The 12,703-nt window shown below is 58.4% G+C and overlaps 1 protein-coding gene across 1 annotated transcript in view; it reads left to right on the forward strand.

The window, feature by feature from the left end:
• The first annotated feature begins 407 nt into the window (after nt 1-407).
• Nucleotides 408-12,703, forward strand: part of PHACTR3 (phosphatase and actin regulator 3) — a 202,731-nt gene continuing 190,435 nt past the window's right edge. The window contains exon 1 of the mRNA XM_079129648.1: nt 408-749. Coding sequence (XP_078985774.1) covers nt 644-749 — 106 coding nt within the window. The 5' untranslated portion in view covers nt 408-643. The remainder of the gene's footprint in view (nt 750-12,703) is intronic.

Genomic DNA, 12,703 nt, shown 5'->3' on the forward strand with positions numbered 1-12,703 from the left:
GTGGACCTGGGCACAGTCTACCCTAGATCTGCGGTAGCGGTCGTAAGTGTCCCGACCTAACACTCGGTAGGCTCTGCTGTGCTTTATCCTGTAACAAACGTAAATACGCAGGCATCCTTGGCAAGAGCAATAACCGCCCCAGCCCCTCAGATCGGCTGCAGTCCCCAGCACCGGCTGGCCAGTTCTCGGGTCCTCGTCTCTCATGTCACTCTGCCTAAGTCCATTTTACACACGAGAACCCTGAGGCTCACAGGGGTCAAGCGACGCGCCCAGGGACCCCGGAGCAGGAGAGCTCTAACCCGGCAGCCTCGCTAGGACGCAGTTAGCCCGGCGGACACGTCCTGACGACCTGGCTGTCCCTTCAGCGATTCTAGGGCATCCCAGGAAGGCCCCGGGTGCGGCCAGCACCGAGGACCCACTGCCGCTGGGGCAGACTGCAGCTCTGGGCCGGGCCCGGGAAGGTCAAGGTCGCGGCGGGGCCCCTCGGCGTCCCCGCCCGGCTGAGGGGCCGGCCTCGCGCGGCGGCACCGCCCCCGGCCCGGGTCCCGCCCCGCCGGCACCTCCCCGCGGCCCCCAGTTCCGCGCTGCGCTCGGCTGGTCCGGGGATCGCAGCCCCGAGCCGCGCGGGGCGGCCCTTCGCGGGATGCGCGGCCGAGGCGGGGGGCGCGCCCGCTGGCCGGCGCCGCTGCGCTCGCTGCTGCGTGCCTTTCGGGCTCGGGACGCTGCCGCCGCCCCAGGCCCGGCGCAAGGTAAGCGCGCCACGGGAGAGGGCTCGGGTGACGCCTCCGGAGCCGCGCCCCTGCCCTTGGTCATTGCGGTGGCCAGCATCCCCGCTGCGGCGCCAGCCACCGAGGTGGGCGCCTCCTATCTCCGGCTTTCCCCTGCAGCGAAGTCGCGCGAATATGTCCCCTCAGGGAGAAGGGCAGTGCGCACAGTGGTCAGGAGTGCTGGCCTTGGGGTCGGGCAGTCCCGGGTTCGGGTCCCCCTCTGCTCGTCACATAACCCTGTGTACACCCCACTTGCCCTCGTTGTGCCTCAGTTTCTTCGTCTGTGAAGTGGGGACAGTACTTGGGTTCACCGGGTGGCGGTGGCGCACAGCGCTGGCCACCTGTGGGAGCCTCCTTCAGTGGTGCCAGCCCCTGACCCCCTGCAGGGCAGGCAGCTGGCCCTGGAGCCAGTCCAGATGGGATCTTCAGCAGGCCCTAGGAAACTGGGAAAAGGAGACCAGCACATGGAGGGGGAAGGGGCTCCAGGGTGGGGAGGGGCTGGTCTCCAGCGGACAAGGAGAGCGTTCTATGCCTTGTACCAGGTGGTCATTGACACTGGGGCCCCAGGCGTGCAGGGGACTGCACAGAGTGGTGAGGATGGTCAGGCCAGAGCTTCCTGCTTAGCCCCTGCTAGGCTTCCCCTGGGCTCCACTTGCAAGATAGAATATCCTGGAATCTGTTCAACCAGTGCCCCTGGTAGTTTGGGGCCAGGCCAGTAAGGTGACTGTTTTAAGACTCCTCAGGGGTTCTCATCAGTGGCTTTCAACAGAGGGTGAATCTGCCTCCTGCTCTGTGGTGGTCACTCCTGGCAGGGTGGCGTCCCCTGGCATCTAGTGGGTAGAAGGCAGGGATACTGCCTACACCCACAGTGCCCAGGATGGCCCCCGCTCCTCCCTGCCCCCCAAAGAGAGTCTCTCTCAGGGCAGGGTTAGTGCTGAGGCTGGGAAGCCCTGAGGTAGGTGGGCCACAGGGCTGAGAGGGAGGGATACTGGTCAGCAGGGTCAGCAGGCATCCTGAAGGCTGGGTTCCCTGTGGTGCCAGGAGGGGACCTCCAGGCTCCGGCTTTGGGTACTTCTGTGCTGTGAGCAGAGGGGCCCAGAGCCCCAGCAGAGGACGGCTGGTGGCCTTTCTGAGGGATTGCACCCTCTGGAACGTCAAGCACCTGTGAGCATCGTCCCCACCCTCTTGGTGGCCGGGCACCAGGTGGAGCCAGGGACATGTGGCCCCTCTAGGTTGCTCTCCCTCTGATGAGGCGGATGCTGCCTCCTCTAGTGCCTGCACACAGTGAGTGCGCAGGGGGTGGCTTCCTCCTACTAAAGCACCCTGCCATTGGCGACACCTGGGGGCTGGGTGCACAGTGGGTACGTCTGGGTTGCTTTCGGGTGCGTCTTCAGTTGGGCAGCATGAGATCTACCAGCCACACTCACATGATGCCCCACCTGTTCCAAGTGCACCTTTCAACACTGGGCATTTTAAAAATGGTTCTGTGGCCTCTGCCTAGGCTTTAAGGGAGGCAGGGCCCAGCCACTGTGACCCACTTTTGCCTGGGAGAAAGCAGAATATTTAGTCAGTGGGCCAGCAAGTGATAGCAGCCACTGGAAATGCTGCAGGCGTGGGTGCTGGGAAGTGAGACCGGGAGCAGCCCCCTGCCTGCAGGGGCGTGTGCCCAGCGGGGGAGAAGGAGCTTAGACATGGGAGGGAACCATACCAAATGTGATTTCAGCACCGGACAATGTTGGGGAGAAGGCTGGACAGGGAGCCACTGAAGGAGGGCCAGCGGCTTCAGGCCTGACCGAGGAGGAGGGAGCACCCCCAGCTGGCGAAGCCAGCTGTGGCCGAGGTCCTGAGGTGGGAGTTAGCCGTGGGATTGAAAAGCAGAGGAGAATCTTGAGGCTGGAGTTCTGGGCAAGGTGAGGGAGCTGTCTGGGGCCCTGAGTCCTGGGCCGCAGGCTGGGTGGCGATCCCCTGGGGTTCTACCTGTGCGCTTCGGGGCCACTGGCAGACCTTAGTCTGAGGGGAAGCTCACTGGGTCTTGGATGTGGCAGCAGGCTCTTGGGGGAAGGCTCTGCTGCTCAGAGGACAGAAGGGTGGCTTCAGAGCAGGGAAAAGTGGGAAGCCCTGGGACACTTCATGGCAGGGCTGGTCAGACCTGGTGCTGCCCCAAGTCCAGGGAACCGTGTGGCTCTGCATCCAAGCACTGGTAATAGTGCCACTGGTGGGGTGAAGGCGGGGAGGTGGGAGGGAGGACAGGCACTCTGTGGTGATGGCACTAGCGGGTGGGCCAGTGCACAGCTGCGTCTGGAGCTGGGGATGCTGCTTGGTCTGGAGACTCCCATCTGGGGCACTGGGATGGAGGGCGTGTTGGGGCTTTGCTGTCACATCCCAATATGGAGTCAGAGGGACCCAAGTTCAGATACCAAGTGTTACTCTGGAGCAAAAGGCCAGGGGCCCAGGGGAGAGCCAGGCTGTGTGCCCACCACTCTGGGCACTCTGGTGGCTGGGTGTTGACAAGGTCTCTTGCCCTCTTTCCTTCTGGAACCAGAAGGACTGTACAGCTGCCTCTGGGGCTCAGGCTGACTTCTTTTGTGTGGCTGATTCCTGGAGCTTGCTTTGGGTGAATCAGCTCCAACCTTAAAGGGAAAAAGTGCTGCTCGCGTGGCTAGTGCTGCTTTGATTGAGGAACGAATTAGCCACTGGTCCCTCCAGACTGTGGAGTCTGATTAGGAAGTGCTGACTCCTCCCAGGCTATTTCTGCACCAAATGAGTTTTTAAACAATTTTTTGAAGGGAAGACATGATCGATGCTATCATGACATGCCCCAGCCCATGGCATTGAAAGTGGCTTTAGGGGCTGGAAAGGCTGTTTGAAATTTGATGCCTGTTCCCCTGCTGCTGGAGGGAGGCTGGCCAAGGCTCCCAGGCAGTCACTCAAGACCCACCTCGCCCGCCCGGAGCTGCCGGTTCTTTAGAAAATGTAACAACAGCCACTGGACCTTTCTGGAAGCAAGTGGCTGAAATGGACTAGGACCTGCAGAAGTCCTTCAGTTTGGGGGAAACTCCAGAGCCTGGCCTCTGTTGCTCCCACCAGCATGTCCTTGCCTGTCCCTAGCTCTGGTCCTTGAACTCATCACCAAGGCCGGGGAGGGGGACATGCTGGGTGGCTGAGCTCAACTCACAGGCCTCCCCAGGTCAAGGATGGAGCCTGTGTCCCCCCATAGCGAGGTGTAAGACTCCCAGCAGGGAACTGGGGCATACAGCAGAACCCTGAGGTGGACACAAGCCCCAAATCCAGCAGGCTTCCAGCTGCCCCTCCGTTACATGGGGCCACCGCCTGGGTACCACATGGGTGGCCTGTAGACCCTGCCATTGACTCAGCCTGCTACTGCTGTCTCCCTCCTGTGACGCTGTGTTTGGAGGCAGAGGTGATGTCCCTCCAGGCAGCAGTGGAGGGCCCTTGAGGGTGTATCCAACTCAGGGTCCTCCTGTTCCTGAGCTCACCCAGGACAACAGGGCCTTTCCTTCCCAGGGGTCCTGAGGTCCATGTCCCTTCCCCTCTCCCCTAATGTGTGTGTGTCCGCTACCCACTGCCTTAGGGACTACTGGCTGCTGGTGACTAAGCTGACAACTCCGGCTGTAAAGAAAAAGAGTCTCTTTTGTCTTTAGAATAGGCCTGTTCTATAGCACCCTGAATACTCATTGACTGATTGTGGAATGTTTTCTCCAACACAGGTGATAGAATATAGAACTTGGGGGGAAACACACACACACACACACACACACACACACACACACACACACACACACATCACAATCCATTCTCCAGTGAGCAAGTGAGGCTGGGACCTGCAGGCCCTGCCTTGCCCCTTCCTGCTTCCGGAGGCAGCTGCAAATAGAGGTCAGGTCAGGTCCGTCCTTTCCACCAGACTTTCCCACCCTGGGCATGCAGGTCCCCGTGGAGAATATGCCATGTCGCCTCCTATAAGTTTTCGGGAAGAGATGGCACCACACGGCACGTCTTGTTCTGAATCCTGGCGTTTCACCCAGCAGCGGGTCTTGGAGATTCATCTGGGTTAATAGATTCTGTCTAATTGCTTTAGAGGCTCTCTGGCTTCTGCTGGGATGGCCAGAGGTCCTTGTCCCAGCCGCTCACTGGCAGTGTGGGAGCGTCCTAGGGGAGCGCAGAGCTTTGGTGGGAGCCGAGTGTGGAGGGGCGAGCTTGCTGGGGGTCCTGGGATGATCTGCATTTATCGTGGTGTTGCTGTATCTCAACAGCACCCTGCCCTCCCCCCGCTGTCTCCCCAACACTGGTCCTTCAGATCTGAAACTTGGCCAGTCCCAGGGAACAAGGTGGGATTTCCTTGGTTGAATTTGCATTCCCTTGCTTCCCTGGGAGGGTTCTTCTTATGTTAATTGGCCGTTTGGATCAGCTTTCTGGGAGTTGCCTGAAAACCGTTTTCCTAGGAGATCCTTAGTCTTTTTCTAATTGGCTTGTAGGAGCCTCTTACTGGTTGCGCGTCTAATCTGGTATTTTGTTCTCTACAGCTCGTCCTTTAACTTTGTTTGCAGCATCTTTTCTGAAGCTCCTGCTTCCCTGGGTGCTGCGTGCCTCTGCCCTGGCCCAGCAGGGGCCTCGTGTGTGCGCCCCTCCCCTGCCCACCATCTCTTCCTATCCACCCTTACTGGTTCGGTTTTTCGAAGATATGTCGTGATTCTCAGTGGGTTTCCCGAACAACCCAGGCACGGCCATTTGTTCTTAATTTGCCACCCACACCCTGCCACCTGGAGCCTGGCCCCGTGTTGGCGCTAATATTCTGTATCTGGGAGCTGCAGGTGAATGGGCGCCAAGCAGAAGAGCTCATGGTGGAGGTCAGCGGCTCAAGGAGTGGGTCAGGCTGGAGCAGGACCCGGCTCTGGGCAGGGGGCGGGGCTGCACCTTCCTCTCAGGCCCCGCCCTGCACAGCTCCTGTGGGTCTGAGGGACCAATTGCTTAGGGATTTCTGGCTTCACAGCCCTTCCTGTGCTGTGCCCAAACTGGACCTTTGTGTGTTCAGCTCAGGGGCAGATCAAGACACTCAGGGACTCTAAACCCAGCTACCGATGCCAGTACCCTTCCTGCCAAGGGTTTGCCAGAACCATAAAAACAGAACCACAAAACAGCTGTGAGCTTAGATGCGCGTGGAAATCAAGGTTGCATCTGTCTTTTCTGATTTTCTTGAGTTTTTGTTTTGGTCCATTGGGAGGTTACATTCTTGTTCAGAAATGCCTCTGTGTGGGAGGAGCACACGTGCCTGCACATCGGAGCTGCCCCCACGTGCCTGGGGCCATGCCCCCCTCCCACAGAGGATCCAGGGATGTGGAGTGGCTCTGCCCTGGGTCTGCCACGCTCAGAGAGGAGCCCTGCTCAGCTGGGTCTGCAACGACTGCAGCATGAGTGAGACTGAACTTCCATTCTCATCAGCCGTGGAGCTGGCCCTGCCATGTTTCACTGCCACCAAACTAGCTGGAGCTGGCTGCTGGCAGGCACCTCCTTTGTTGATCCCCCAAAGCTCAGTGAGTAGCCAGCCTGGGCACTCCCCTGTGTCCTTCAGGCCTCAGCCTTAGTGTCACCTCCAGGAGAGGGCCCTGCGGCTGAGCTTGGCAGTAACATGTTGCCCCGCAGGAAGCTGGCAGCTCAGGGTCCTCTAGCAAAAGAAGTTGCCTGTGTAGCTCACACCTGTAGCCCCAGCAGGGCTCAGGATGATGCTGGCATGTCTGTGACCACTGCGGTGCTGGGGGGTGGCTTATGCGCAGGTGCAGATTCGCTCACATTCCGGGGTCAGGTGCCTGCGGCCTGCTGGGGCCTCTCTCATGGGCTTGCAGGTGGCCCCCTCCAGGCCTGCCTTGCCTCTGCTCCTTCGCACCAAGGTTTTCTGTGTGTCCAGATCTCTTCTTCCTTGAGGACACTGGTCAGATTGGAGGAGAATGCACCCACAGGGCTCATTTTAACTCAGTTGCCTCTATAAAGGTCCTGTCTCAAACAAGGTCACATTCTAAGTTTCTGGGGACCAGGACCTCAGTTTCTGTACTTGGGGGACAGTTCAGGGGTAGCTCACTGGGCATGAGGGTGGGGCCCTGGATGCCCCGCAGGGTCTGCAGGAGCAGCTTGTGTTCTTAGCACTAGTGTCCCAGCGGAACGTGCCCAAGCTCTGTCCTCATTCCTGACCCGCCTTGGAAGTTACCATCCGTCACCTCTGCTGTGTAGTCTACCAGGCCTGATTAGGGGGACCCGACACTGACCTGACAGTGGGAAGGACAGTCACATCGTGAGAACACTTGAGGAAGATGCCATCTGCCACTCACTCTGAAGGAGCCCTTTCCTTCCTGGCTCCCTAGACCAGCCCTCATGCAGCTGCCCAAAGCCCGCACACCTGTGCAGCTGTGCAGAGGGGCTAAGCCAGCAGGTCCCAGTCTCCTGACCTGCAGACAAGGGGGCTTCAGGCACACATGGGCTGCCTTCTGGAGTCTGACCTTTGGTGGCCAGGAAGAGGGTGTCCACCTCACAACCCTATGAATCCTGGGCGCTGGGCCTCTAAGAAGCATCCAGAGAGACAATGGCTTGCACTTGCCGCTGTGTTCAAGGCTGGTTGCAGGAGGAATCAAGCCTGGCTCAACTGACTCGATAGAGAGCCCTGGTGGCGGGCATGCCTCTGGCTGCACCCACACACTTGCCTTTGTGAAGTGCTTTACATCCTGGGGCTGTGTCACAGCTGGGAGTACTGGCATCTGAGTCGTGAACTTCAGTGAGTTCCTGAGCCGGGGGGACACAGGGCCCACAACACAGTGGTCATGACCCATCCTCTCCATGGAACAGACCCGGCACAGCTGCAGCTAGCTCACTTTCAAGTGCATGGCATACAGTTCTGTACCTGTCACATAGTAGGTGCTCTGAAAATTCTGTGGCCTAACCAAAGAACACGAGAGGCCAGATTATGGGGGCGCTGAGGGACTGGGTACAGAATCCCTTCTTCCCTCTCCTGTGGAGAAACCCATCCTGCAGCTCCCAGGGCCTCTTCCTTCAGGTAGGGTCTGGCCTGACATAGGCTTGTTCCTAAAAGAGGCCGTTAGCAAAGGAGTTTCTGTATTGGGCAGCACCTTCTCTCTCAAACTGCAGGAGGTGTGGCTTGTAGGAGTCTCCGGTGGGAGCTGGGTCCTCTGTTTGGAGAGGTTCCTAGGTCTTCCTGAAGCTGCCTTAGACTTTTGACATTTAAAAAAAAATTATTGTATTTTATTTGTTCTAATTAGTTGTACACGACAGTAGAATGCATTTATACATTGTGATAGATCACATAAATAGAGTGTGATCTCTCGTGTTTCTGATTCTCCATATTGAGTGACTTATACACCATTTCCACAGGCAGAACAAGAGATGTCCTGTCCACCAGACCCTTCCCACCATCAGCCTATGTGGTGGCCAGCACTGTCCTCCAGCCTCAGTGCAAGTTTCCCTGCTGCTGGCTGCTCTCCATGGGCACCAGGCTGCCTGGCCTCCACCAGCACCAGCCCACTGCCTGCGTAACGCACGGCACAGTTGGACAGAGGTTCCGGGAGAACCACGACTACAAGTAGGCTGTCCTCAGCAGTCAAGATTTCTGCTGTGAGTTCAGGAGTGTATGTCTCTGCAGCAAGTCCAAAGGAGTGGGGTTAACTGGACATTACCTGTCTCTGTGACTAAGTCTCTCTCTCTCTTTTTTAATCACATAAGGGAGTTTATTAAGCAAACAAAGTGTCTCCCTGCAGGGTAAGAGAGAAAATGAGAGGAAAGAGAATGGGCGCATGCAAGTCTCTTTTTTTAAGGACCCTAATTCCTATGAGTCAGATAATGAGGGCATTTGAGGCTTGCTGCGTATTCACATTTCTATTTTTATCTTAATGGCTTTGCTGTCTATTTTTTTATAATCCACATGAAATCATGATAAATTAGTTTCAATAATTGCTTGGCTAAACACTGGGGTAATACAAAATTAGAGGAGAGACCCCTCTTATTTCTAGATGACAGTGATTTCCAACTCAGAGTATTATGGTCACAGGACAGTGATAGCCACATCAGCCAGTGCCACGTGAGGGCTCAGTCCTGTCCCTGGCCTTTCTCGTTCACCTGCACATCTCTGGGAGATGGACTTCATGATGGCGTGACCTTGTTGGACAGATGCTGAAAATTGAGGACTATAGGGGTTGAGTGACTTGCCCAAGGTCACAGCTGGGAAGCCGGATCCGAATCTGGCAGTTTGCTCGGGCAGGCTTTGGAGTCTTAGCCGCTTTGCTACACTGCTCCTAAGTCATGTCTGTACTCTCTGCCCTTTTGTTCTGGAAAGTGCTTGACAGCTGGCTAATGCTGGGTCCTAGAGCCTGATTCAGGGGTCTTGAAAGAGGCCCTGATTCTGCCCGTCCCTCTGAAGGCCTGTCTTGGAGACATGCAGGTGGGGGCAGTGCCCGCAGGAGGCACTGTGTATCCCTCTGTCTTGCCTTGTGGGCTGCCTGTGGTTCTCTCCACCGACCTCCATCAGTTCTGGGGCCAACGGCAGACAGGAGTGCTGTCTCTTGGGATGTAGGGGTACAGGGCTGCACAAAAGTGGGAGAAGGATGCTTGGGGTTGGGTCGGTGTACCCTGCCCCCACCCTTGTCCCCAAGTCCCCGTGTGACCTTGCACATATCGCCCCCTCGAGCCTCGCTTTCCCTTACCTGGAAGAGGGGGCCAGACTGGCAGGAGGCTTCAGCAGGGAGATGTGCACGTGACTTTCTGTTGCTGCCACAGTGAGCTGCCACCTGGTAGTCAGGAGCCACTGGCCTCACCCTCTGCGTGGGCGGAAGACCAGGTGGACTCGGCAGGTTTCTTCTGGGTCTCGGGCTGAGATCCAGGTGTCCACAAGCTCTGCCTCTCACTGGACTTGCCTCCACTTTTTCAGGTCTCAGGACTGAGGTTCGCCTCTTGCTGTGGTGGCTGGGCGGCTCTCAGTTCCAGAGGCTGCGCATTCTGGGTCCCCCTCAGGACTGGCAGTGCCAGCGGCCGAGTCCTCACCCTTCACACCTCTTCCCTCCCTCTGCCCCAACCCTCGTCCCCTCCCCTCCTTCCCCTGTGCGTTCTTGGGCCTCCTGTGATTACACTGAGCCCATGGGATCATCCCGGATAATCTCCCTGTCTTAAATTCAGCTGATTATGAGCCTGAATCTATCTGCAGAGGCCCTCATAGCTGTGCCTAGATTAGTGCTGATAGGAAACCAGGCACGGGAATCCTGGCCGGGGCTTTCGAATTCTGCCCGCCCTCCACACTGTGGGTAAATGGAGGAGTCCTGCTCCCAGGATCCTTATGCCAAAACAAGCAACCTCTAAGGTAGGAGTACCTGAGCCAGGTGGCAGGATGGGGACATGGCAGCTGAGGGGACCCCCCTTATTACAGACTCAGCTGCAGGGCGCCTTGGCAAGAAGAGTTGACCAAGTATTGTTAAATCCATCTCTATTCTGGGCACTGTCACCACCCTGGCCAAATTGCCCTGGCTCCCCTCTCTGCCCTCCCCCACCCTCTGGCCACCTCTTTGCTGCCCTCCAGCCCTGGTGACCTTGGGAGAAGAAGGGAAACCTGCTCTGCTTTCCTGGCTAGAGACCCCACTTGGTTTCCTGTTCCCTGTGCATGAAACCCTCGACCCCACGTGAGGGGCACAAAGCTCTTGGAGCTCTGGGGGCACCCCCCACTCCTGCCCAGCACTGCCCTCCTGGGCTGCTCTCACTGCCTGTGCACTCACCCCTGGGCTTGGCTCACGCTGGTTTGGGGAGCCCTCTGAAGCCCCATGGGGCGTGCAGCACCATGCCGTGGCACTCCCTGGCGGACACGGGGGTCGCCAACGGGAGAATCAACCTGAAGCAGCACAGGCCTCATGCCCAGCGCACGGCGCTCTTCAGGCCCCTGCTTCTCCCACTGGAGGAGCTGTGCTGTTGGTCGTGCATCTTGGGATCTGATGGGGGCACAGCCCACCCCACCCTTCCCCCACACCCATGCTCCCTCCTGCTGACAGCACCCCCAGGGCTCTTTCCCCAAATCTGCAGGCTCCCCTGGTCCTGCAGTATCATGGGCTCACAGGTACCCCTAGCAACTGGAAGGAACTGAGGTTGGCGACCCAGAGCTTTGGTGGGGACCCCAGGGCAGAGGCTGCTGCACCCCAGGTCACATCACCGAGCTGGCCACCGCTGCTAACTAGAGTGAGGCCGCCCTCCCTGCAGGCTGTGGAAGCCCCCTCACTGGCAAAGGTGCCGAAATTTAATTGCGGAACAATTGCTCTCCAAATGCAGGGCCCCGGCAGTCCCCGCGTTCGGGTGCTGGGGAGTTTCGGTGAGGGGCAAGTGGCTGGGATCAGGCTCTGTGAGCACTCGAGGACCCCATTGGTGGCGGGCACAGATTGATTCCTGGAATTATCATCTTTATGACTACAGAACTTATGATGCATTTTTAAAGCATCACCTATACACCTAGTGCTATGGATTTTCTGTGATTTATAGCTCCACGCGAGGCTGTGTGAACTGACTCTGGAGAACACGGAGCCTGCCCTTGCTGGGGGGAGGGTGGTGACAGGAATCCATGCCGTGGTAGCCAGCACTCAGGCGCAGCCTCCTAAGGATATAAATCCAGGAAACATTGACATGTACACGTCTCACTGGAGGAAGGGGAAGTGTGGGTGACAAAGGCCATCATTTAAATGTGATCATTCTCTTTTAGAGTCACCTGTTGGAGCACACACGCGGTGAGCTTGTATCTCCGTGTTTTTACCGCACGGCACGCCTGTGCAGCTGCACCAGGGCAGGATCCCCTGTGGCCTTCCCACTCAAACCTGCCCATCCTCCCTGAAAGGCCCATCAGCTTCCTCCTGAGAGGGCCGTCTGCTCTCCAGCACCTTCCGTCAGGGACCGTCACACATCCCCAAGTCCCGAGAAGCCTCCGTGTTCATCTTCCCAGCGTGGCTCTGCCTTGGCCTCCGTGTGTCCCTGAGTGCCTGGTCCCAACCTGCCGCCGCCTGTGGAACTTGCTGGGGACGTTTGGGTGCAAATGAGGGAGCCAAGACAGAGGAGAACAGTCTGGGACCTCAGTGTCTTGCCCCAGGAGCCAGGGCGATCGCTGTCCTCAGGGGCACATTGCAGCACTGCACAGTGGTGTCTGACCTGCCAGGGAAGGACTCAGACAGGACCGTCTCCCCTGAGCACCACGGCGCCTGTCCAGGGTCGCTCTGGCCGCTCCCGCTGTGTGCGGGATCCCCTGTGAGCACGTACCACGGTCCCTTCACTACAGTGCCCGCTCACATTCTTCAGCTGAGAACCTCAAGGAAGTGGCGGTGTGCCTGATGGTGACTGGTGTGGAGGGGCTACGCTGCTGTGTGACGCCTTGGACTTTTGCACCCCACGTGTGTCTGCTCGGCAGGTTCCTGCCTGTCTCTGCCCAATCTCCAAGGCCTGTCACACAGCAGGTGCTCAGCGAAGGTTGGTGCTGTGGGGGCCTGTGCCACGGCCTGGCCAGTCCTCCACCCACTCCCTGTGACTCCGCGTGGTGCCGGACGCACTCCACTTCTTCCCCCCACGGGCTGGGTGGCAGGCAGGTCAAGGCAGTGTCTGGTGTCTGTTGGTGGCTGTGTCGTGAGCTGGAGCCGCACCTGGCAGAGGGGCACCGTGGCAGGGCGTGTGAATGCAGGGCAGGTCTGAGCTCCGGAGGGTCTTCTTGCTTTGGATCCAGGGGGAGCATCAGAGTCTGCCTCTGAGGTCTGGGGTAGCTCCAGCCACATCAGTGATCACCATGTTCTGGGGATGCTGGCTCCCAGCGAGAGCTGAGCAGGGAGTGAGCGATGTGCGCAGGGCTCCTTCATCCCCTGCTTTCCACCGCTGGGTCAGAGGACGGCCGCTGCCCCAGGCCCAGAGACATT

Source organism: Sciurus vulgaris (assembly GCF_902686455.1).
Source record: "Sciurus vulgaris genome assembly, chromosome: 2".
NCBI classification, from domain to species: domain Eukaryota; kingdom Metazoa; phylum Chordata; class Mammalia; order Rodentia; family Sciuridae; genus Sciurus; species Sciurus vulgaris.